The sequence below is a fragment of the Neolamprologus multifasciatus genome, chromosome 7, assembly GCF_963576455.1.
Source record: "Neolamprologus multifasciatus chromosome 7, fNeoMul1.2, whole genome shotgun sequence".
Lineage (NCBI taxonomy): Eukaryota > Metazoa > Chordata > Actinopteri > Cichliformes > Cichlidae > Neolamprologus > Neolamprologus multifasciatus.
Window position 1 is genome coordinate 5,662,704 of NC_140445.1, and position 26,713 is coordinate 5,689,416.

At 39.7% G+C, this 26,713-nt stretch overlaps 1 protein-coding gene across 6 annotated transcripts; it reads left to right on the forward strand.

Moving 5' to 3' along the window:
* Positions 1-5,631: 5,631 nt before the first annotated feature.
* Positions 5,632-26,543, forward strand: ovch2 (ovochymase 2). Of its 6 annotated transcripts, XM_085169168.1 has the most exons (18): positions 5,633-5,955; positions 6,370-6,535; positions 6,619-6,690; positions 6,808-6,905; positions 7,734-7,831; positions 7,933-8,105; positions 9,653-9,748; positions 9,833-10,011; positions 10,145-10,346; positions 12,653-12,685; positions 12,776-12,866; positions 13,358-13,491; positions 16,046-16,189; positions 16,538-16,662; positions 16,753-16,846; positions 16,925-17,056; positions 19,526-19,585; positions 24,311-26,543. In XM_085169168.1, the coding sequence occupies exons 3-18, from the start codon at positions 6,621-6,623 to the stop codon at positions 24,451-24,453; spliced, it is 1,872 nt and encodes a 623-aa protein (XP_085025294.1). In that variant the 5' UTR covers positions 5,633-5,955; positions 6,370-6,535; positions 6,619-6,620; the 3' UTR covers positions 24,454-26,543. The 6 variants fall into 6 exon arrangements, with proteins under 6 accessions (XP_085025297.1, XP_085025294.1, XP_085025296.1 ...); XM_085169171.1 differs by lacking the exon at positions 6,370-6,535 and having other exon boundaries at positions 5,632-5,955; positions 6,589-6,690; positions 9,920-10,011; XM_085169166.1 differs by lacking the exon at positions 6,370-6,535 and having other exon boundaries at positions 5,634-5,955; positions 6,589-6,690.
* The last annotated feature ends 170 nt before the right edge of the window (positions 26,544-26,713 follow it).

Consider the following 26,713-nt stretch of genomic DNA (forward strand, 5'->3'; position numbering starts at 1 on the left):
GTTCAGAAGTTATGTTTTTCTTTTGTAGTTGAGTCATTCTGGCACACAGCTGTAAATCACATGACTGAACCATTAGTCTCAATCTGTCCAGCTGACCTGTTTTCCTGTTTCCTGTAGTGCATTACACATCAGCACTCCACCTCACGCGCTGTATCTGGAAGCCAGATTAAAGTGGAAGCTATTAGACAGCTCCATTAAGATTCAGTGTGATCAGGATTATACTTGTCTCCAGGGATGAGAGGATTGGCCTGTCATCATTTTTGATGGCTGTTTTCATTTTCTAGAAACCACGACTGGAAGGGCTGCATTTCTAATAAAGCTCAGAAGCAGATCATTGACGCTGCACTGTGTTAACCTTTACTTTGCACACATTTAAGTCTAAAACCAGTCTTGCCACAGTTCTGAAAGCTCAGTCACACTGTGTGAGCCCGGACAGGAGCGGGTAACATGATTAATGGCTTAAGTAAAAGCAGGAGTCTGCATTCCAACAAGACTGCAGTCATGAGAGATTCCATCTTACCAGGTTTTATCAACATGCAGTTAGTTGCGCCACAGTTGGTGTGTATACTTCACTAATGTCCTTTCATCAACGCTACGAGGTGCAGAGAAGTACACACCCCCATCACCATCAACGGCGCTGCTGTGGAGAGAGTGAGCAGTTTCCGCTTCCTTGGTGTACATCTGGCTGAGGATCTTACGTGGTCAGTACACATAAACAAAATAGTGAAGAAGGCGCAGCAGCGCCTCTTCTTTCTCAGGAGACTAAAAAGATTCGGCATGAGCCCCCGCATCCTCAGGACTTTCTATTGCTGTGCCATTGAGAGCATCCTCACTGGATGCATCACCACCTGGTACGGCAACGGCACCGCTTACAACCGCAAAGCTCTCCAGAGAGTAGTGCGGTGCTCTGAACGGATAATTGGAGCTGAGCTTCCCTCCCTCCAAGACATCTACAGGAAGCGGTGCCTGAGGAAAGCAGGGAGGATCATCAAGGACTCCAGTCACCCCAGCCATAAACTGTTCAGACTACTTCCATCAGGAAGGAGGTTCTGCAGCATCCGGTCCCGAACCAGCAGACTGAGAGACAGCTTTTTCCATCTGCCCATCAGACTGCTGAACACTTCATAGACCCCTCACCTTCACTACTGGAACTTCAACATTATGCACTACATACTGTACATTAATGCCACTGTTTTGCACATATCTCAACCAACTCTGTATATTTTTTTATATATTTTATTTTATTGTTTACTCTATTTAATTTGTAAAATATGCACACACACACGTAGAAAAACACATTTAGTATACACATCCAGTAATGCATATACTATTATATATTGTACATATATTTATTAGTCTCAGATTTAGCCATTCTTATATTTTGCTTGTTTTACGTTATTGTATTTTCGCACAACTCTGTTGCTTGTGAAACTCGCACACAAGAATTTCACTCACATGTACTGTACCAGTGTACCTGCACATGTGATGTGACAATAAAAGTGATTTGATTTGATTTGAGACCTGGTGGCGTATTGCTGGAGATCTGAGTAAGTGCAGTTATTTGGATAAGTAGTAGTAATTGTCTAATTTTCTGACTCAGATTTATGATCTCAGATGTTCACACATTTCCGTCACACTCTTTGTATTGATAAAATCAGAGCACTGTAAATCTCTGTGGACTGGCCTAAATCCATAAGTGTCGGGACAATGACACAATGGCTTCCTTCGCTTGCATCAATTTCTCTTTGGACCTTATATTGAGTTCCAGTAAACGGCTCCCAAATTCACTTGGATCAATCTCAGATCTTTTCTGTTTCGTCTGTCCTTGAATAAAAAAGGAAAATGTGCTGTTTGTCATATAGTTATCACATTAGTGTTTGAGCCTCTGAAAATGGGCCATTGTGTATAAAAATGGCTGTAATTCCTAAACATTTAATGGTGGACTTTGTTAAATCGCTTGAATTAAAACTGAAAGTCTGCACTTCAATCAAAGATGGAAATGTCATTCATGACATTAGCAAGCTACCGTGACCATAAACTGTATTTTAAAGATGGATGTTGCCATCGTTATATCAGCTTTACCAACCTCAGTGTTGGTGTTTTGGAGCCAATAGTGATCTCTGAGCAAGAGGATGGAGTTATCAGCTAATTCTGCAAAGTTTGATTTGCAAGCTAAATACTGCTAAGCAAGAGAATTATAAAATACTAGACGTTTTCTCACCAAAAGTGTAGCAAAAAAACTTCTTGGATGGGTTGTACAGCATGGCAGCTCCAATGTTTTTGCCAGATAAATCAGTTACAAACGCTCAAAGTGTTCGAGGGGTTTGGTTCTTGAATTTGTGGAGGTGAGTTCAAGTAGACGGTGTCAAACATGGCCTTAATTAGGGAGTCTTACCCTTAATTTCAAGTATCTGACTGGGAGAGTAATAAAACAAATATTACATGCATACCATTATGTGGAAGAACCAGCATGGTTTTTAATGTGACACTGCACATTTGCTCACATTAGTTTTGCTTATTTGCAGGTACTTTGTTCTCTTTATATGTTTTAACTTAGTAAATGCTCTTAGAAACTGGATCCAGAATCCCACTAACAAGGCTGGGATAAACTTACACAGTGAGTTCGGGGAAAAAGCAGATGTAAACATGCAACATAGCTTGGTTTGAGAGTAGATGTCCAATCTGGGTTCCTTGTGTGAAGAATTTGCTTAATATTTGGAACACAACATTAATTTTTATTGTACTCAAGAACTGTAAACTTTACCTGTATAATCAGGCTTCTTTAAGCACAACATTTCAGGTTGGAAACAATATTAGTCTGATTGAGGTTAAAGTTTGTTTACTGAGGTGCTAACCCTTCTGTGCCCGCATGTTAATGCTTCCTCCTTTACATAAAGAATTTATAAAGACTGAATTGCTTCCTACCAATCGGATGCTATTGTGTACAGCTACTACATATTGCTCAGACATCGATCTGGATTCATGTGTGAGGAGGGAACCTTTCATCGCTCCTCTTGTCCAGCTTTACACAAACAAGAGAAATGAAGACAATGATCCGTTGAAGGCTGACCTCGTTTCACGCTTCCATTTATTGTTTATGCCAATTGTTACCGACAGCACGGTATTTTACACGTCTCTCTGCAACGCCTGGCAACAGCAGCCCCGGCAACTGTGGCCAAGCAACTATGCCAAGCACTGAGTCACATCCAGCCATGTACACCCTGTGGGGTCTGGGCCACTGGGCTGCATAAACAGGAAGCAGGGGGCTTATGAGGCTTAGAGTGGGAGCCCCGAGGCAGAAAACACTCACATAAATACACACTAAACGTCTATTCCATTTATAATTCAGGGAATGCTGATGTGCAGGCTTTTAAACACTCGTGGTCAATAGCTGCTCATTTGTGTACTTGTTAACAAAATTCAATCTATAAGTACTTTATGAAAGCTTTTGGAATTGTTTTCATGTGAGTTACTTGGAAAACCCTCTGTGGGATTGCTGAGTAAAGCCGGGAAATGAGAATGTGGAAAGTTGATAGCAGGGATACTTGTGGCTGTGGTTGTGCCTGTCGTAGTTGTCATGTAATTTATTGAGTTGTCATGTAATAATATGAGAAATTTGTAATCTGCAGTTCACAAAAGATGGACGTAGCTACTCACTGGTTTGTGAACTCCTGTTTAAAAACCCTGAGATGAGTGTCGCCATCTTGGTGTGACGAGTGAGGGTCGATTCTGATGGCGATATCCTGCACAAGCCACCTTTTTTGACTCTCAAGGCCTTCAGGACACGTAAAATCCATGTGAATCTTTCGTGCATTAAAAATGTTTTTCGGACTATTCATAATGCAGACGCTCACACCAAAAGCATACTCAGAACCAAGCTCGATTCAGCGGTAGAGATTACACAGCGAGATGGAAATAGTAACCTCAGACACAACAAAACAGGATGTTGCTTGATGTTGACATGATTTCCCATTTGGAAAAGATATATATAAATCTTATAAAGTTTTTATCTGTCTTGTATGAAACTTGTATGAAAAGCATACAAGATTTAAAACACATAAGATCCCTAGAAAAATTATATAATGAAACTTTTATGTTTTGTATACTTACTAAAAAAACATATGAAAGTAATGAGAAAGTGGCCACTTTCATGAGTAAATCATATATGTTTTTACTATTTCTTTTCCATATGGGTTTATTTTTACAGTGCGTTTGGTGTGTGTACACATTACACAACGAGGTCAGATATGGAAGATTCGGCATGTTGTGTCATTTTTTCATCACACATACGATGTGTAACGGCCTTTAGAATGATCAAAACTTGCAAAATGGATTGAATGTTTTATTCAGTATAAGTGATTTACTACGCCAATAAACTCACTCTGTAGAAACCAGAATTCTTTTTGCAACCACAGACATCAACCTCTGGTGGAGTTAAAAGAGATGCAGGTTTAAGGCACTTACGCTTCACTTTAGGATCTGAGAATTAAATGGATCTTTTATGCCGTCTGTGCTTTATATGGTCAGCAACTCTAGTTACAAAGTTATCATGAAGCTGGTAGTTGGTGGAGCCCAAAGCAGAGCCAGAAGAGAGGATATATAAATATATTAACCTAACAGATTATTATGATCATACCTGCACACTCATGTCTTCTTGGCTGTTAAGCAGTGTTGGTCAAGTTACTTGAAAAAAGTAATCAGTAACTAATTACTGATTACCTCCCCAAAAAAGTAATCCCGTTACTTTACTGATTACTTATTTTCAAAAGTAATTAATTACTTAGTTACTTTTTAAAAACACGATTTACAACCTGAATAGGTGATAAAGCGATAGATCTTTCAGCCCAATTCTACTTTTTCTGCATAATCCATCATACAAAATGTAATCAAATGGAAAAGTCTCTTTTTAAAACGTGTTTTATTAGTTTTAATCTTTTAACTTTATGCATCAAGCAAAAATTTAATTATATGCACCATTCTCTGACTGGAAGAAATTTGTTTAATATTTAAACCTATTTTCTGCACATTCCAGCACATAAATTTTTTTTTTTTTGTGTGTTTACACTCAGTCTTTCAAATAGATGCAAGTAAAACACAGCAGAAAATAAATGACATCAAAGACTCAGCGGTCCTGTTGCTCTATTTTCACCTGTAAAGCAGGAGCGGGGTAGGCGGAGGTTTACCCTGGTGCAGGTGTGCCGCAGCGGTCAGTGGAAGAATCCGCGAGTTTCTCTGTGAGTTTCCCATTACGTTGTAGCTACTCGGTGCTTGCTCGTAAGTTTAGGGGGTTTTTTCGCTGTAAAAATAAGTTTTCTTCCCACGCACAACGGACACTAATGTTTTTGTCACTTTTTATGGAATCAAACTCAAAGTAAGGTCAGTACTTCCACGCTTTAAACGCTGCACGCTCATACTCTCTCTGCACTCGATATATGATCCATTGTTGATCTGCACACAGCTGTTGTCGCTTACGTCACTGTCATGAGACATTCTCGCAAAAAAATCACGGTTTTAGTAACGCAGCGTTCCTACGGTAAAGTAGCGTAATCTAATTACCTTTTTTGCAATAGTAATCCCTTACTTTACTCGTTACTTGAAAAAAGTAATCGGATTACAGCCCATCTCTGCTGTTAAGGAAACAATATGAGCAGCTTTGGATGAAAATCTGTTTTTACTTGGAACCCACTGGTTTTAGTTGGAACAATGTATTTCTTAAAATATCTACAGTACACTTTCCTTTTGGGAATACTCTACTGATACTGCTACTTTACTGATATGGGACACTCGGTGTGTATCTCATTTCCACCTCTCACAGAGCAAAATACTCCTCTGCACTTCTCAGTCATTTGCAAATGTAACTGGGAGAGGAAATTCTCATGTTGAGGGATCTTTTGTAGCACAGGTTAAGAAAAAGAGAAACGTTCTCACAGTTGTTTCTCACAGTGCTGCTTTCTGGTAAGTAAAAGAACTTTTCAACTGCCTGTTGTCGCTTTTGTTATCACAAAGTGACAAATGCGATCAGGACTTGTTATTTTTAAGCTTTTACAACACGTTTTTTGACCAAGCAATACAGTAAGTGGTGTTAATCTAATATCCAATAAAGCAAACATCTGTGAAAATGAGATTTTTGTGTGAAATTTTAAAAATGTAAACGTTTTTCTGAATGTCAGATGATTCAGAGGACTCATTCACAGAGGCTGCGGCTTTGACACTTGGAAGATTTTGTCGTTTTATTTCTCTGCTTTCCCCGTTTTTCCTCCTCTCTGTCTGCTTTTACGTCAGCACTTCTTTTCACACAGGCTGTGCGGCAGTAAGTGCGCTCTCTCTGTCCTTTTGTGCGTGTTTTATGACTGTTTCTCCCCCTTGAAGGCTTTACAGCTGCTGCCCTGTTTTTGAGGCACCAATAACACTCTGCACACCTCACCACAGCTGACCTTGAGATGATAAACACTTTCACCACTTTTCTCCAACTAATTTTTACTGCGACATTTGAACTCACCAATCACCATCACGGCCAGCCTTTACTGGTTTGTTTGCGAGTATACCCTCACATCACACAAGTCCTTATAAACCTTTTTGTCTGCCCAGTATGAGACCTTTTCTCCATGCTTGGGTTAGTGATGAGGACCACCGCCGCTCTGCTCTCTCTGTATTTTTGGGTAAACACTGGCATCCCTGCTGCTCTAACAGGTGAGTAATAGGATGGGTGCTGAAAAAAGGAACACACAACCTTTCATGTCTTAAAATGACACAGAGCTGAGGGAAAATGTTGTCAGTGGTCTCAAAAGTATTGATGCTTTCTGTTAGGTTCGAAATGCGGAATTTCTCAAGTGTGGAACCCGACGGTTTCCTCTCTGAGGGTGGTAGGAGGAACTGAAGCCATGTACGGATCACACCCGTGGTTGGTCAGTTAGTTCTTCTTTCAGGTTTCTCTCTTTCTTTCTTTTCTTTAGCTTAGCTGTCTGATCTGACTGCTATTTTGCTTATCTTTAAACATGCATATCAGTGGTTAAAGTTATTGTTGAACTTTCCTTTCTTGTTCACCCCTGATGGTTATCACCGGCCATGCAGGCTCACCACGTATTCTGTCCTCCACAAACATGACACGGTTGCTCATGCTGGTATTTCCTGAGGATCACTCAATGACAAAGAGATGGGAGTAACCTTTTACACTATGAACCAAAAAGGACAGCTCCATGGAATTTTGTGGATAAATTGCTTCGTTGCTCAATTGCTCAGTTTAACCCCTTTAATGCCTAGTATATCATATTTGACACACTTTTGAAAGTTTTTTTAAAACTTCTAAATCATCCGTGTGTTTTTCCCCTAGAAAAATGTAAATAAATGACACACAAAAATATAAAGTATGTGGCAAATTTTTTTTTAATTGTCAAAAGGTCCAATAAATGCTTCACTTTCAAAAAATATATATTTCTCTGGTTATTATTTAGTGTTTCAGGCTTTAAAGGGTTGCTATAAAAACCTTATTCACCACCGCAGTCCTCCAATATGAGAGACTGCAACTTTGCTAACTCATCATTTTAAACATTTAAACTTCACACATCTGCTGCACTTTACATGAATGCTGCATTCATGGGTCTGTATGAAAAAAGTGTCATTTTTAAGGCTGGCATAGCAAACTAAGAAAAGGGTAAACCAGCCTTTTCTTTTAGTGACAAACTGACTTGTGCTGTCGGCTCTGCTTAATCTTCTTATGGATCGTCTGTCCTCAGGTTTCCCTGCAGAACAGGGGCTCTCATTTCTGTGGAGGATCCATCTTGAGTGACTGCTGGATAATGACTGCTGCACACTGCTTCACATCTTTGTCAAAGTATAAAGTGTTATGTCGCTGACACGACTTGTAATTGAGCAGAATTTAATGAACATTTTATGTAACAGGAATAAACGATAAGCTTTGAATGTTCTCTCTAGAGAGTTTCTCAGTGGTGTGAGAGTCCTCGTTGGAGAGTTTGACCAGAGAGTACACGATGAGGAGGAGCAAGTCTTTCTGGTCAAGTCTGTCTCAGTCCATGAAAAGTACAACCCTGCTCTGCCGATGAACTATGACATAGCTCTCATAGAGCTGAACCAACGCATCCAGATGGGCAAGTTTTCTGTTCGCATTGGTTCAAAATCAAATAACGTGTCATACTGATCACAGAGCACACTCTGTTTTGCGTAACTATTTTTAAATCCCGGTAGCTCTGCAACCACATAAGCTAGCGCAATAATGTTTTTTGCATATGAAACCGGAAGAGTTGTACTTACATCTTATGCCATCAGCTTGTCCTCGGTCACAGTTTCCTTCCACATAAAGCTTTGCAAAAACTGCATAAAAAGCACTTGCAGCAACAAAAACATAATATTCCAGAAACACGCTTTGCCGATCCGATCAGCTGTTTGTAACACTTCCTACGTCCATCAGCACGAACTACCGCATGTCCGCCATGTCCTGCCTGAAACAGGAAGTGACGTCATTTTGCAGAAATGTAGTTTTTTACCATCAGGGCCTCAATGAGCCTATACTGGTGTTTTTAAAAGTTATGTTTGACTTTATGACTTTCTGTGTCGTTTCTGGGATGCTTAGGACTCATATTGCACTGCTGGAAATAGTTTATTTTGATGCATATGCTGCTTTTTTGCAAATTTGCATCATAATATTTATTTTCGTTTTTCCTGCAGTATATAAAAATTGGTGTATTTCAAAAATAAAACTATGAAGACACTCAAAATAAATTTCCTGTGGTGGGAAACTATTTTGTGCAACTTTTTTGTATTTACAGTTTTGAGGGATAAGCCTCTTAAATTTCTGGGTCATATTGAGTAAAAAATCAAGTCTACTGTGTGAATTTCAGTCCAGTTCCGCTCATTTGCCGATGATTTGCAATTGAGTCGATCAGCATGTTTTCTCATATCCACACCTCATCTGTCACATCTGGTTTCAAGACATCAATATGGTAAAGGAGAAAATGTTATGGCTACAAATGGAGCAAATCAACTATAAAAATAGAATTATATCTTATGTATCAACCCTTTCTATCAAATTTAAAAAAACAAACAATTTCTTCTGGGTTATTTCACAAGAACCGGGTATCTGAATCTAGATGGGAGGTCTCTGTTATATTAGAAGTTTTCTGACTGCACTGAATTTTTAAGTTTGAAATGCTGGGGTGGTGTGGCTACATGGTGCATGGTTAACACATTCACCTAACATGTGACCACTCGTTGTTTGAGACAAATTCCTCAAGAGTTGTGAGGAAGACCGACCAATCAGATATGCAGATCTGCTGCGGCGACCCTTTGCAAAGAAGGGAGCAGCAGACTGAAGGTCAGTGCAGTTTTAATATGTAATGGCTCTAAGATGTTCCTTCAGATCCTCAGAGCACAGTGATGTGTGTGCAGCCTGCATGCTTGCTTGAAGCATCATAGCTCGTCACAGGACACACATAGCTCACATGCAAGCAAATACAACTTACAGATTCTTTGTCAGGTTCAACAATGGCAAAAGTCACACAAGGACACTGCTGAGAATAACATTCAAGCATGATGCAATGATGTGAAAACAGAAACAAGGAATGTTGTGTTTCTGTTGTGTTTTGTACTTTCGGGCCACCATGGTTTTTAATTTGACCTGATGTGACTTTTTCAACAGGAGCTCGTGTCCAGCCGATATGTCTGCCTTTACCTAATGACAATATCCTTCCTCAGACCGCTTGCATGACGGCTGGATGGGGGAGGATAAAGGAACGTATGTCGTTTTTCTGACTTTTAAATATTGTTAAATTAGACTGGAGCTTTTTAATCTATTCCAATCTGTGTAACTGTTTCTTAGGGGGTCGTCTTCCTACGGTTCTGAGAGAGGTGCATTTGGATTTGGTTGACCGAGCCAAATGTAAATATGTCCTCCAAACTCTTAAAGGTTCTATGATGAACCAGAGACTCGTCCGGCCTCAGCCGAGCATGACAGTTCTGTGTGCCGGCCCAGAGACAGGAGGGAGAGATGCCTGTCAGGTATTAAAAGTCTTTTCATCCTCACAGATGCTCTATTTACAGCACAAATCAGTGCCGTAAATCAGTCATTCTATCCCACTGAGCCTTAAATAATTGACTCATCCCTTGACCCACGACTTCATCCTCTGTCCAGGGAGACTCAGGAGGTCCTTTGGTGTGTCCAGCAGGGTCAGAAGGTCATCGCTGGGTGGCGCTGGGCGTGACTTCCTGGGATAAAGGATGTGGTAGGAGCTGGGGAAACAACAGCAGCTGCCCCCCTTCCAAACGAGGTTCTCCGGGGATTTTCACTGACGTCAGGCTGCTGCTGCCTTGGATCAAGCGTAAATTGAGAGAGGGTAGGTTTTGAAACAGCATATTTGCTTCTAAAGAGTGTGATACACATGGTGTGTCACATGATAACCATATATGGAGGTAGTGCAGTGCTGGTACAAAGTGGCTATTACACCCTGAGATCCATCTGATAACATCTGAATGTCACTTTGTATTTTAGTCAGGGACAAACTTAAAAAGTAGCTAAAGCTTGTAGAAATATATTGCAGTAAATATGCCTCCACCCACACATCAAGGTGGTGAGAAACCTGTTTTCCTAACCTTTAAAGTGCTGCTTGACCATCAAAATGTGATGTAACAGACAGGAATGTAAACAATGTCTGTTTATTGAAATATCAGGAGATGAAGGTAAAGATTCTTTGTTTCCTCATCAGCAATCGATTCAAATATGTTCTTAAAAAACAGACCTTCATGACGTAATATACAAACACACTTGTCTTTTTGACATTCCTTTAACTAATCGCCCAGCTTTTTAAGTGTTGTGAGTACAGTACTGTGAAAAAGCATTGAGTCACCTTTCCTTTCTTTATACTTTGCTTCCAAGGAGCCAGACTTACTTATAACTGTTTTGAAAGAGCAGTCTTAATCCGGTCGTTAAGTGATGACGTGACGAATCCTACTCCCGGGCCTAAAGTAGTCTGCGTTTAATATGGCTTTTGTGTTGTTAACATGTTTAATGTTTTGTATTTTCTTCTATTTAATCTCAAAAAGCTCCTAAAACAGTCAGTGATCACTGTTGACCTCCCTCGGCTTTTATTACCGCTAATCATTTATTTAAGCTCAGTTTTTAAAACCTTAGGATGTAACTACAGCCCAGCCCATGCAGCAGTATATGAATGACTAACCTCGTATTGTGGATGGATCATCTCAGTTGTTCTCCTGGCTGAAGTTTGGTCCTTTTACAGCATCCTGCCATGCGATTACATTTGTTCCTGACCACCGAGAACACTCACGTTAACTTTTATCGAGTGGAAAAAAAAGTTAGCTTGTTTATATTATGCTAACATAGCTGTGTCGCTAGCGGTCACGTAGCACATCATTATATACCAGCTAGCCAAACTTCAGTAACCCTACAAACGTCACTGCTGTTTAGTTTTCTGTCTTCATTTATGTTGGAAGTGATAACAGAGCTGTACGTTTGAATTTGTTTCCAAAACCCCGCAGTCAGGACATGCTATATTGTATTTAGATAGAAGCTAGCGAGCTAACTTCCTGCTAACTTCTAACTCCATTAAATGTCATAAATTCCGTTTTCATGGATGCCTGGATGTTAAACTCAATTGTTACACCTGGTAGAGCAGAACGCTGATCATTTTATTAAAGATGAAAGACTTTAGACAGTTTTTCAACTCTCAGTAACGCCATAGTGATCGTTTGATATATGGACCTGCAGCGGAGTTTAGGCCCAGACACGGCTAGTGACGTCAGACTTAACGACCGGATAGCTGTCCCGGCTCTCTGAAGGCCTTTCCAAATTTTCCTTTATACAGTGACTTCTTTGTCACTCATTTTCATTCCGGCCCTTGTATCGGACCATTATCAGAGCAGTGCTTCTTTCCTCTGAAGAAAACCACTTAACACTGTCTAAACACAACAGATAACTCAAATAAACAATAAACAAAAGTTAAGATGTATCTGATACACAAAAATGTCTCATTTCTTGCCTTTCTGTAGTTGGATCTATGAAAACAATAACATATTATTCCCATTTTCCAAGCAGAATATGAAGAAATGAGGGTTGGCTCAGGACTTTTGTACAGTAGACGCATAGCATCTTGTATGTGTCATCCCTGTATGATGACGTTAGCTTTCACACAGTGTGTGATGCACGAACATGAGCAGCAGATTGCTGTCTGCAGTTCATTTAGCAGCTGCTGCTGTTATTAATATTTAACATGATACAATTTAAAGCTGTTGCTTCTCCATATGGGCCCACTTTGTGGATCCCAACAAAGACAACTTTTGAGGCCGAGCTTTATCAAAGCATGCTGGACTTAATCTGATGCTGTCATCATGGTTAGAACAGATTTTTATTATTATTTTTATGAGAAGAAAAGGTTACAAAAACCAAGTCTGTAGGCATTTTTGAATTGTTTAAACTCAGCAGTGTCATTCTGAAAATTAGGAGAAAAAAACATTTTGTATTGAATAAATGTGAATTAACTAATTAGAACATTTTAGATTACGTTAATCTGCGGTTTAACTCTGTGGGTTTTTGTCCACAGTTCCTCCAGAAACAAATATTCTGATGACAGATGAAGTTCTTCCATTTATATTTATGTTCTCTCTTTCATCTTTCTACTTCTTTCAGCTGAGCACCAGCAGCAGACAACGGTTTCATCAAGTGAGTTGTCTTTCCACTCATTACACCAACTCTTGTTCATCTATATTTCATAATGTGCTCATGCTTCTTTGATGTTTGCGTGTGTCTCAGGACTCTGCAGCGTGAGAGACGGGCCTGTGTCTGACATTAACGGGGTAATCAAAAATCCCAGGCTCCATGGCGATCGCTATGACAACAACCAGTGAGTGACACTTCAGAGAAGAACTAAGCGGCGGTGCTAACTGCCTGCTCAGTCAGAATCGGTGTAGTCAAGAGAACACTGTATTTCCATCTGTAGTGATTTATATTTGAGGCCATTTATGTGCATAAATTTAAAAGATGGCAGAGAGAGCAACAACCAGTCCATGCAACAGATGCGATATCTATTGATTTTGATGCGGACTGAATGGACAAGCTGGGGTGGAGGTGGGTTATGAGGTGGTTTGCAGATGTGCAGCCTAAAGCAAATTAATCAGATGTGCTGATATGAGCAGTGACTGAGATCAGCCAATGTGCCAGAAGCTGCCTGAGCTAACGCCATGCTTAATAAGATAACTGCCAATCGATATTTCTTATAATTCTGCGAGGATGAGAAACTCTAAAAAACGAACATTTGACTTTTAGCTCAGGATTATATGGATGTAAAGAAGGAAAATACAGTGCCCTGGTTAAACTGTTCATGCCTTCCCACAGGTTGTGTTTGTGGAGCATCAGCGTTCCTCCAGGTTATAGTATTCTGCTGGAGTTCGATCTTTTTGACTTGGAGAACGACTCGTACTGTCGGTACGATCGACTCACTGTTTCAGTAGGAAGCCATCGGCCTGTTGGTGAGTTTCAAACACCTTCATTTCAGCTTACAGTGCACTGACTCACAATCATTTACTGGCTAACCTCAACAGTAACAACTACTTTGTATGTTGTGGGAATCACAGAGTCTCACAATACTATCGTTATATGTAGTCTATTGTAGTAATGTAATGAAAAATATCAATATATGTGTAACTGAAAAAGAAAAGGCCAGTTACTGAGCTTCTGTTCAGTTCACCTTCATTCATTTAATACGAGCAACCATGGGGGACATGAAGTAATGACTCTCCTAACTCTTTCCCACTTGGAGCCCGATTGGAGGAGTTGTGAAATGTCATCTTTATGGGTGAAAGAATTCAGATACTGTAAGGGAAAGGAATCCAATATACCAGCTTATACTGTACTAAAGATGCATCAGAGCCAGCCTGGACCTCTGGGGACGGCTGTGTTAAAGGACGTGTGAAACATTTCTAAAAATAAATTCTTATATATCACTTCTTCGAAATGAGAAGTAATATTTATGATATGTCTGGGCTTCATGCAGAAGTGCCCACAATGGCAACCTCAAACCCCGATGTTAAAATACCTTTAGAAAACATGTTGGTGAAAAAAATAATGTGGTTTCCCCTTTTGTAACAACTCTGTTTTTACACCTCATCCGTTTGGATGCAGGTGAGGCTTAAAATTAGAAGCGTAGCCACTAGGGATGCACCGATACCGATACTGGTATCGGGCCGATACTGTAAAATGTGTGTGTACTCATACTCATAAAAGTTAACCGATACCATGAACCGATACCAACTTATTTTATTAATCAGAGGGTGGCTTGTCATTTTTGTTGTAGTTTTTTAGATTGGCCACTAGGGGGACATCCCACGCTAAACGGGCACAGGGTTAGACGAGTGAGACTGGCGGCTCCAGATAAAAAAAGAGAAACTGGAGGCTGCTGTAGCTAGACTAAACAAAATGTCAGCAGTGTGGACCGGAACAGCCAACTTTAACTCAGGTTTTGGAAAAGCGATGAAAAATGTCAAGAGAAAATCTACGGGCAGTTAAAATAACAGAGACTCTGACTCATTTTATTGGTCAGGATGACCAGCCAATGCCGGTCGTGGAAAACAGAGGATTGCACCGTCTTCTCAGCATACTCGAGCTGCGATATGAAATTGTGATAATGGTGCCAAAACTTTCTGAAGAGGTAAAGACAAGCAGTGTGTGCGCGATGTCAGTCCTTGGTTTAACGGCACAGTCGACTGATGATCCACGGGCAAATGAGAAGTTTGTTCGTCAATGCCAAATACTTTCGTTATTTTGTTTGTTTGTTTACAATATGGACACTCTGCAATAATTTAAAAGTTTAATTTATTCTCAAACCTAATTTGTATTTATTTTATTCCAAACAGAAGTGTTCATTTATTATTCTGAAAGCTCGAGACAGTGCCAATAGTTCAGTGATATTTTGTTAAATTACAATGTGGAGACTCTGCAATAATTTAACAGAAGTGCTTATTTTTCACTTGAAATTTTTTTGTGGTCATTTATATTAAGATTTTATTTTTTATCGGCAGATAATGAAATAAAACCTGTCTTCCAATTCATTGCATGTGTGTGTGGTAGAAGTATCGGTTTTTGTACTCTGTATCGGCAAGTACTCAGATCCAAGTATTGGTATCGTATTGTTTTGAAAAAATTGGTATCGTTGCATCCCTAGTAGCCACACTGAGTGACATGTGATGACACATGCAGCTGTAGCTCATGGCTCTCTGCTGGGCCTCAGTTTCACTAACTCACTTATTGGATTTTTAAAAAAAAAAAAAATCTTCCAAATAACATGACCTGCTATTTGGCACGGACCTAAGAAAATCGTGCGTCTGTTCTGGTAAGTTAGCCTGTTACAAGTACTAAGTAGCAGATGTGGATGTTGCACCCATTGCCATTAGGAGCTGATAACTCCGCACTCCACCCTCCCCGCTTCAAATGTGGTCACTCGTGGCTTAAAAAGAAGTGAATATGGTTGCTAAACCACTATGAGGCTTCAAACAGAGCCCACAACCCAGTGAGTGGCATTGTGGAGGCTATGCCCATCTTTTATATACAGGGTATGTTCCTATTGCCAGTTCAAATAATTTACAAATGGCTGTAAGAGGTAGCAGTTTTTCTGTGTCTTGGCTGTGAGTTCAAACTGTGCTGGGGTCAGGATGTGGTTGGCCTACATAATATATCTTATCGTAAACAGCTTGGCTGAAAACATGAAGCTTCCCACAGCTTTGACGGTGTATCTAATTCTTTAACTTGCACATGAACTGATGAATAGGGCTGTTGGATTTTTTGATAACCATGCAGCCAAATGTTGCTGGTAAGCACAGGTTTAGTCTTTGCAAAACACTGAATGACTCCCCGACTGCACACACTGACAACGAGAATCGTGTTCATGGAATACATATCACTGATTTAAAACCCCTTTTTTTATGTCTAAAAGCACAAACATGAGACTCTCAGCTTTACACATTTGCAAGTAAAAAAAGAAAAGTGTGTGTAAATATCTAAACGTCTTCATGTGCCTCTGTGTTTCAGGGATATTCTGTGGAAGTGTGCTGCCCGGCCCAGTTCTTCTAAATAATTCCCACAATGCCACACTTTTCTTTTCCTCTGATATTAGCAGAGCAGGAAGTGGCTTCGTAATTAGGCACCATGCGGTCAAACGACACTCTCATCCTGGTGGGAAATACAACACACACTGCAAACATACACGAGCGCATTATGCAATCCAGATTATACACTATACAGCTGGCAGAGTGATGCACGCGCTGCGTACTCAGCTCGTACACAATTTTAGCTTCTGCTGTGTCTGTGGGTTGCGGTTCTTGTAACAAACAGCAAATTATGCAGGTGGATGCTGCTTGAGACAACAACAGGCTAACTGAGGACTCTAAAAAATACACACACGCTCTAGGTTTAAAAACAGCAGCTAATGATGTGCATGTGTGCAGATGAGTGTTTTTAAATGTTTTAAACTGAACTGTCTAATGTAAGCTAATGTTTATGTGTGTGTGTGTGCACGCTCAGGATGTGGAACACTTGTTCTGGTTGAAGATAAGGCTTCTATACACAGTCCAAATCACCCACAAGCCTACAGTAATGACTGTGTCCTCCACTGGGTAATCCATGCTCCTCTGGGTCATGTGGTTAAGGTGAGCTGCACAACTTACCTACCTGGTGTTCTCCTTAAGGTATTATTAGGACATGTGTGATTAGAAGCTGGTTGATTTCTATATTTTCAGCTGGAGTTTACTGATTTTGACCTGGAGGAGTCGGAGAGATGCTTGTATGATTCCCTCACTGTCCTGGGAGATGTTGAAGGAACAGAGGAGATTGGTAGGGTGGATACATCAAATCAGAATTCATCTTTTTATACCTGGATCACTCAATATCTTGTTGCATTCCTTTGTTTAGCCTTGCTTTGTGGCGGCAGCATCCCTCCTCCTGTCCTTTCCTACCACAGCACCATGGTGCTTCGGTTTACGTCGGACAGCAGCATCGCTCATAGGGGTTTCAGGGCTACACTGACATTCATCAGCATTACAGGTACCCCACTGCACGTGTGTTTCCCACCACTGAGTAACTACTAACATACCAAAAGTCTAGCGATATGGGTTTAGTGGATTAGCGATGGGTTAAATGTAGCCGGCCCGCAGACCATTTCAGTGGGCCCCATCTTATTTCCCTGTAAAAGTAAAAGATGTTATGAACTCTGTCCCACTGGAGGCCACTCCACTTACATGTGCAGACTAACATGTTGCAGGTGCCAGGTGTTAAAAATCTGTCTTGTATGCTGCATATTTCATCAAGCACGACACCAGACCTAATAATTAATCATGTATTCAAAAGTATCCAAGTCATTAATTAATAAAAAATAAAAATGATTCATAAGTAGGACTTGGTATTTATTGTCTGTGAATATGATTTTTTCTTCATTCAGTAATATGAGTCTATTAGTAAATAGTAATACCAATGATTGTAAGCCAGCCCAATAATCTGTTGTCTTTACAAAATATGTGAAGCTTTGTTTAATTTAATACTTTAAATGTCATGTAATTATCTTCATCTACCGCAGGGGTGGGCAATTCCAGGCCCCGAGGGCCGGTGTCCTGCAGGTTTTAGATCTCACCTTGGGTCAACACACCTGAATCACATGGGCTGTATCCCAATTCAGGGTCTGCAGCCTTAAAGGCCGCATTTTAAGGCCGATTACGTCACCGCGACGCGACGAAGGCTGTCCCAATTTGAAGGCTGCTCGAAATGCGGCCCTCAAATGCGTCCTTCATTTCCCTGAATTTTAAGGACGTGGTGGTGTAGACTTCGTGGCCCAACATATCCCAGAATGCATAGCGGGGCGGTGGGTGTGGATAATTTTGCCGAAAAAAAACGGCGGATGAGGGGCGCCCGAAGAGTAAACTTTAAGTAAGTACTGAATATTATGTCACTTATTTATGTGCAAATGTTTACTAACGAAGAACATTAAAATATTACTGTTGGCCACATGTCGGCAAAGTTATGTGACATTAGTGACGTTTGTACTAACTTGGTTTTAAAGCCTTTACTTTAAAATATACGCCGTTCAATAGCTGAGCTTAATCTTACAGAGAATGATCAAAGCTCATGTAGAAACAAATGAACAAAAGATTTTCTCCTTCATTTCTGTCAAACAAAGCTGTATGAAACGTTTCCAGCTGTTAGTATCATGGTTGCTAGGCAACCTGGGCAGCGCAACAGAGGCTAGACCGTCCCATTTCACAAGCCTCGCACTACCGGCCTTAGCGGTCTTTAAGTACGCGGCCCTTGAGGGTCGTTGAGGCTGCGTACTTTAAGGCTGCAGACCCTGAATTGGGATACAGCCATGATTAGTTCATTACCAGGCCTCTGGAGAACTTCAGGACATGTTGAGGAGCTAATTTAGCCATTTAAATCAGCTGTGGTGGTTCAAGGACACATCTAAAACCTGCAGGGGCACCGGCCCTCGAGGCCTGGAGTTGCCCACCCCTGATCTACAGTATCCTAGTGAGTATGAGCCTCTGAAAAATGCTGGCCAACAAGAATAAACAAACCTTTACTTTTAAAACAATATATATCACACGTTCCCTTATATTCTTTTATGCCTGCACACTTGAGTTGATGATGGCTGCACTTAAAAAATGACCTTTCATTAAATCCAAGTCTGGCAGGTCAGATCGGTCGGCAGCACTCCAAGCAGATCAGCTGATGAGCTCAGTGCCATCTCCAACCCTTTCATTACACATCAAACTATATCAGATGTTATATTTCTCGTCTGTTCGGTGCTCGAGTCCTGTTGCCCTGCTCTCTGACGTCTCAGGCCAAGAGTAGAGCCATGTCCCCAAATACAAATATCAAAATTACAAATTGGAGACATTAATTATTTTCTAACTATGGTGTTCCAAATGTAACTGGAATGAAGTTTCATGACTGTGTGAAGGCAGGAATTGTGGACCCAAGAGCAAACTTGTGGAGGCAAAAGTGAACTTAAAACTACTCAGCTTTATTGCTCGACAGCAGGCAAAACAGAAAACTGGCAAAGTAACTAAACTAAACAAGCAAACAGGCGGGCAGACAAAACACACAGTGGGGAATGACGCGACAACGAGCAGGGAGAGACGCAGACACTAAATACAAGAAGTGACTGAGAGGAAACAGCTGGGAGACAGGGCTGACACTGATTACACAGACGAGAAGGAGGAGCACACAAAACTGAAAACACTAACACACAGACCTTCAAAGTAAAACAGGAAACTCAACACATATGCAGAGACACAGACTCAGAACTGACAGAACAGGAACAGAGCGAGTACAGAACCGAAACCTACCAAACAGCAAATCCTAACAAAAGACATAACCAGAATAAACGAGAACAAAAGATAATATAAACAAACACAGAACACCGAGACATCAGACTCAGGACATAAAGTTAAAAAGTAAAACCTATAAAGGTAATAATTACCCATGAAAGTATGATACAAATCTTGTTGCATTTTTCTGCAGACCTTCATAACCAAAAGAGGACAGATGTTGAGGATCTGCCAGATGTTTTGACAACTTTTGGTTGGTGCTTTGCTTTTTTTTGTCTTTAATGTGTTTTTTCTTTGTTAATTAAGAAATAAAGAACAGTGACAGTGGCCGGTCTGTCCGTGCTGCTCAGGAGTTCCTGAGCATTAAATATTGAGCTGCGGCAGTGGAGCTGCTCGCTGGTCAGGAGTGGAATGAGTGTCTTGTTTAAATAATTGTCTGTCAGAAATCAAACAATGGTTGAATGACAATTTCCTTCAGTTAAATGCAGATAAAACAGAAACTTTGATTATTGCACCTGATCACATGCTCTCAGAAATTAGGCAGCATATCAGTTTTTTAGACCCTTCATTTCAGTCGAGTCTCAGAAACTTAGGTGTTATATTTGACAGTTCAATGTCTCTTGAGAAACTCTCTAAACAACTTGTCCGGAACTGTTTTTATCATCTAAGAAACATTTCTAAACTCAGACTACTGGTGTCAAAGGCAGAACTTGAGATGATTATTCATGCTTTTATCTCTTCTCGTTTGGATTATTGTAACGGTCTTTTTACGTGTCTCAACAAATCAGCTCTGGATCGCCTTCAGTCTGTACAGAATGCAGCAGCAAGGCTTTTAACTGGTACAAACAAGAGGTCACACATTACTCCAGTTTTGGCTTCTCTTCATTGGTTGCCTGTAAATTTTAGGGTTCATTTTAAAATTTTAGTTGTAACTTTTAGAGCTCTGCACGGTGAAGCTCCCCAGTATATCTCTGACCTGTTGAAACCTCATGCTTCATCCTGAGCACTTAGGTCTTCAGGTCAGAGGCTACTGGTGGTCCCACGTACCAGGTTTAAAACACGTGGGGATCGGGCTTTTCAGGCACCGAGGCTGTGGAACTCTCTGCCGTTGTCTTTACGCTGTCTAGACTCTACTGACTCCTTTAAAAAGCAGCTGAAGACATTTTTATACAAACGGGCTTTTAATTAATTTTAACTTGTATGTCTGATCTTATTGTAAAGCACTTTGTGATTTTTATCTGTGAAATGTGCTATATAAATAAATTTTACTTACTTACTTACTTACTTATATGAGTGAATGAATTAATGAATGAATGGTATTTGCCAACTCCAAGTGTTGAGCTAATCCACCGGTGGTGTTATGGGCCCGACAAAGCTGTGTCAGTGGCATTTAGAATGGCAGTAAGACATTTAACGCTGGCGTCACCGCTTAAAATGTGAGAAACAACAGTTTCAGAAAGCAGGCTGATGAACACATTCCCAAAAGACTGTTCAGCTTTATATGTTATCTGTTTCATGAATTTGTCAAACACAGTATTACTTTTTTCAAACAGTCTTCTTGTAGGGCCGAGATAACTGAACTACTTTTTAAAGCTTTGTAACAGATGATATTGTTTCATTAAATTCCCTCCTTTGTTTTTGTCTTATTTGTCTCGGTATTTTCTGAGAAATACTCTGTAAAAACTAAATATCTGAGTGCAAGCTGTTCCACAAATGATACAGAAATGGCTTTCAGTTTCTGACTGAGTTCACAGCCTGCAGAGCTCTGAGGGTTTCCTGTGAGCTGCTGTTAAAGAGCATTAGACCTTTGGCATTACTACTAGTATGTGGGTGCAATATATCAGTTTTCAGAATCAAATCCACGAGTCTTGATGTAATGCGTCCTCTGAGAAGAGACGTGCATTCATCACATACAGTATATGCTGGTCATTTAGTCGAGCTTTCCATGTTTAATGACTCTACGTTGCACAGAGACAGAGTCCCTTGGCAGGCTGCCCCTCATGACAACAGAAGCTGAGAAACAGGTAGTTCCACCTGTGTGTGTGGTTCCACCTTCACCTCTCTCACTGTCTCGCTTCTCAGTGTTTTTTGTTTTTTTTTTATTAAAAATAAACCCTTTGAATTGGGATTCAGATCTGTTATGACCTTTTATTTTTGTTGAAAACATTTTGTAATTTTTTTCTCATCTGTTCTGTTTTTCATCAGCTCTCTGTCTAAACCTGTTAGTTGTCTTCGCATGTCTGCCGGGTTAACCGCCACCACACCCAGTACCTGTGAGACCATGGTGTTGCTTTGCTGTTGCTTTTTCCCAACTGAACCTCATCTTCCCAGTTCTGAGAAAGTAGAAGCTCCGCCCCGTTTCAAAGACTTTGATTAAATGAAATGACTCGTGATGAATGTAGGTGGCAGGTGTGGTCAGGAAAGCGAGCTAAATGAACGCTAACGTGTGGCTGGAGGTATTACAGTACGTTGCAAAATAAGCGCCTTCTTGTCTTTTAAATGTTTGACGGTTTTCAACGATGCACATGAAGCAAGACGTAAAAACTGATGAGTCACAGTCACATTTTCAGGTTTTAGCCTCTAAAATTTTATGAAATTTATATTTTCTGTGATGTATCATCACTTCTCGAAGCTTGTTGTTTATTTAATGATAAGTTGGAACTGAAGCCAGACTACTATTGGATCTGGCGGCTGTTGAGGCCAGTTTGATACCAGTTTGATTTGTCATGTTCAACAAACCAGTTTGAGCTCATTTAAGCTTCTGACATGTTATTGTTGGACGTCCTCATCAGAAGATGGTCACACTTTGGTCATAAAGGGATGGACATGGTCAGCAGCAATGCTCGGGTAGGCTGTGGAGTTTGAACGACACTCAGTTGGTAACAAGGGTCCCTCGCACTATTACACCACCACCAACGTTTCCACATTTTTATGCCAAATTCTGATGCAAACAGCCAAACGTTGCAGCAGAAATCGATACTCATCAGACCAGTGAAAGTTTTTATTTTATTACAATCTTGTATTGTCTAGATTTGGTGAGCTTGTGTTAATTATAGCCTCAGTTTCCTTTTCTTAGTTAGGCACAGGAGAGGTACCCAGTGTGGTCTTCTGCTGCTGCAGCCCATCTGCTTCAAAGTTTGTGTTCAGAAGTGCTCTTCTGCATGCCTTGGTTGTAACAAGTGGTTATTTGAGCTATCATCAATACATCATTTTAGCTGAGAGATTTTTACTTTCTTTCTGTATTTTTCACACTATTCTGTGTAAACCCTACAGATGATTATGTCAGAAAATCCCAGTAGATCAGCAGTTTGTGAAATACTCAGACCAGCCAGTCTGGAATCACCAGCTGTGCCACATTCAGACTCACTTGAATCACCTCTCTTCCCCATTCTGATGCTCAGTTTGTGCTTCAGCAGGTCGTCTTGATCACGTCTCGATGCCTAAATGCATTTAGTGATTACATTTTTAGCGTTGATGTGCAGCTGACCTAACAAAATGAGGGGCGGGTGTATATTTTACCCAAAAAAAGGTCATAGCTATTTGTCTTTCAATCACAAAACCATTAATTACATTAAGATAATTAGACAGGGTTCAGGGTTTTCTCTTTTACCAGGCTGTCAGGGTGCTTGTAAACAGGCGCTGGGCAGAGATAAACATCACATGATGCAACAGCACACCACTGTTATGGCCTCATAGCCTCCCTGTTTCCCCCAAAGATTATTTTTAGATTCATTTCACAATATTTAACTGATTTGATATTAAAAGAGGGTGATGAGTAACCTGCAGTGATAGCTTTTGATTTTAAAATGTTAAGCATTTGAGATGCATCTTTTGGTTTTCATGCTTCTCTTTGTGCTGCTTTGTGTTTTATATATATACATTTTCACATGTTGAGTATAGAGAGTATCTAAAATGTGATTTTTAGTTAACCCATCATCAACCATCGCCCTCAACAGGAAGCATGAAAAGGATTCACGTGATCAGCGAATCAAACTTTTATTCTAGACACAAGTTTTGACCTCCTGACTGAGGCGGCTGTGCAAATGTGTGGGTACAGAGCGCCCTCTAGTGATATTTTATGGGTACTGAAGGTACAGCAGTTAAAAAAAGTTGCTGTTACTAAATACCATTTCTGATTCGGCATTTGCCATTTAAATTGCTTTAATATTTGCAAATGTAAAAAAAACAAACAAAAAACATCTCTAGTCCTTTTTTACTTTCTGTGCACACAGGCGCAGTTTTCAGGAAACGTGCAGATCATCTCAAACAAACCCGTTTTGCTGGCGTTTCTTGATAACTGTGAAGGTTATTATCCTCCTTGGTATATACTGGAAAATAAGTTGCAGTGAGTCAAGCTTTTATTAGTGATTATTATCAGGTGTTACCCAAAACTTTTTTTAAGACATGAGTTATATCAGTTCAATTTCAAAATACAATGCACAGATTTATTAATGCAGGAAGAATCTATTGTTTAGACGAGGGGTGTCAAACATAAGGCTCCTGAATCAAAGAGTCCAATCCAGCCCGAAGGGTGGCTTTGGAAAATGTGAATTAGGACTTTTAACTGTATTATCACAACAATTTTACAAGTTTTACAGCGTTTTCTATTGATAACGATCTCGTCATGGCCATTCACAATACACCAGAGTAATTAAACTATAGATTTGTGTAATTTTACACATTTTCTTCTTACAAATTAGGCCCAGAGTCATGCTGACAGATTTCTTTCATTTACTACTGCTGCTGTTTCTTTATCACGTAGAAAAACTGAGACATAATGTCAAAATTGTGTTTCTTTGTCTCAGAGACTGAATGTGTAGTTTAACTTCTTTACAGTGATGGAAACTCAAAATTGGAGTAAAATGATTTGACATTCCAGGCTTAGTAAGATAATTTGCTTTCACATTATCCCACAATTACATCATGAGATTCCGACTGGTTCACATAAATCTTTTTTAATTTAACATCTGTGTTGCAGAACCAGTTGTGCAGCAGTACAGAACCAGAGCCCTGCCTCACCGGGCCGATGTGGACCATGACGCCTCGGAGGATGTTACCTTAAATGTGGACCGGAGTGTAGATGAAGATTACAGCAGGGAATCATCAGAGCTGGCACAGTAACCTGCAGGAAGGAGGCTACCTGTTACATTCTGCTGTCTTTAAGTCTTGGGAATGCAAAAACGGGAGTTTTCAATCGCTTGTCTGTTACTTGTTGCTGTTTCCTAGAATGCTTGCTCTCCAGTTTTCAACATACTGATAGTTCAAGAACCACACCGGTAGTTTAGTTTAATCATTTTTGTTACAGAAACCTCAGGATATTCCTCGCACCATTTTGTCATCTTGCTATTTTCTTACCCTGAAGTTATGTTCAAGTATTAAAGACTGTATTAAAAATCTGCCTCGTGATTTTTTGCAGCGATTTGGTCAACATTTGTTGCTTTTAAATCATTTGACTTGACACAGAGACACAGAGTGCTATGTTTTTATCCGTGTTGGTGACTGTGACTAAACAAAATGGTTAAAATGCTGCAACTGTTACTGGGTACAAATAAAATTGGCTCATCTTTTTTAGGATACTCCCAAAGACTTAGATGTTAGATGTTACATTGATTTTTAGCAATTCCAACTGCCAAAAACATGATTTTTGTAAAGAATAAAATATAGTATCTAATAAAAGGAATATAGTGGCATATAACAAAAGACTATGAAGCCAAACTCAGCTTCAATCACAGGAGATTGACTGGACACCAGCTCAGTGCAACACCACATCAGGTGACGGGTCAGCTGGTAAAGTCTACACTCCCAACCAGCTAATCTCATACAGGATGCAGTATTTGAGCAAACCACTTTGCAACCCACCTCCACCCAGCCCAATATCATAAATGCTAGGGGTGGGGGAAAAAAATCAATACTGTGTAGTATCGTGATATTGTGTTTGCTAATAATGTATCGATACAGGGACAGCAGAAATCGATATTTTGTTACAAAAAAAGGTTTTGTGGACTGGAACATGCTCCGACTTCAGAGCATGTTGATCCTTTTTCTGAGCAAGAATCCTGACATTGCTTCACTGTCCAAATGTGTTTAACTTTTTTTTTTTGGCATCAATAAACATGACAGTTTACGTATTTTAATTTAAGACATGTTTTATTTTAATTAAGTTTAAAACTTTTTTATTTAATGTAAAATTATATTTTGTTTTAATTTACTAATTCTTCAGTTGCTGAAGGGGCTGCATAGTTTTCATAAACTGCATAGTTCAGAATAGCTATAATTGTACCAGATGGTTGCGTTCAGTTAAGTTGGACTAGACTGTAATACAAACCGTTCAAGTTTGTCAACAATAAAACTGAAATGAGAGAAAGACTGAGTGTGAGACTTTGATATTAGATAAAATGAATATTAATAAAGTTTACCTTTATGTACAGAATCTGAATATCGCAAAATATTTTTAAAAATCGCAATAATATCATATCGTGCGTTAAGTATTGTGATAATATCGTATCGTGGGATGTTTGGTGATTCCAACCTCTAATAAATGTCTGCTTTGTTTTCCCAAATATAATTTTTGTGATTGTCAATAAATATAGTCCTGAGTGAGCTATACTTAAGCACAAATTCAATGAACTATCAGCTTACGCATGCATTGCCATAATATGCTCTTGTGTACTTTGCATTTGTAAAAAAATCTTAAATGATAGAATAAGATACATGAATCCATGCAACATAGTACAACATTAAAATACTACTGTTTTAATGCATATGCATTCAGTGATTATAATGATAGTGTGTTATTGCAATAGATTCACAGTGACTTTTGCTGCATTGAGCGCTTTTACTTTTTACTGTTCTTCAAACACAAATTCATTAAAAACAATGTAAGGATTCATAATATTTGCCCCACTTTTTCTTTCATTAGTATAAAAAAACAAGTTTTTGAACATTGTTCTCTAATTTCTCAGATTTTTTTGACCAAATTAAGTTTGATCATGAGATATGGTGGAAAGGCTGAATTTTGTTTTTCTTGCCTTTTTGTATTTCGGTTACTTTGTACCGAAAAAAAAAAAAAGAAAAGAAAGAAAGAACTTGTTTCACAGTGATTCATTAAGATGGGCTCACAGTTAAAGATTACTAGTTAACTCAAGGACATATTTAATGCCAGCTAAAACTTTTATCACTGTTGTGTTTAACTTGAATAAATTAATGAATTCGATGCCTTTTTGTGGAAATACTCATACACGAGTTCATTATTTTCTGAAAAGCATGTTTTTCTCTGAAGTGAGTATTTTGTGCCCCTGTAGAGAGCAGTGAAGGTCTTTGTTATATAATCTGATATGCCTGTCTCTCCTCCCCTCTGTCAGTGGTGTGATTTCAAGGCTCT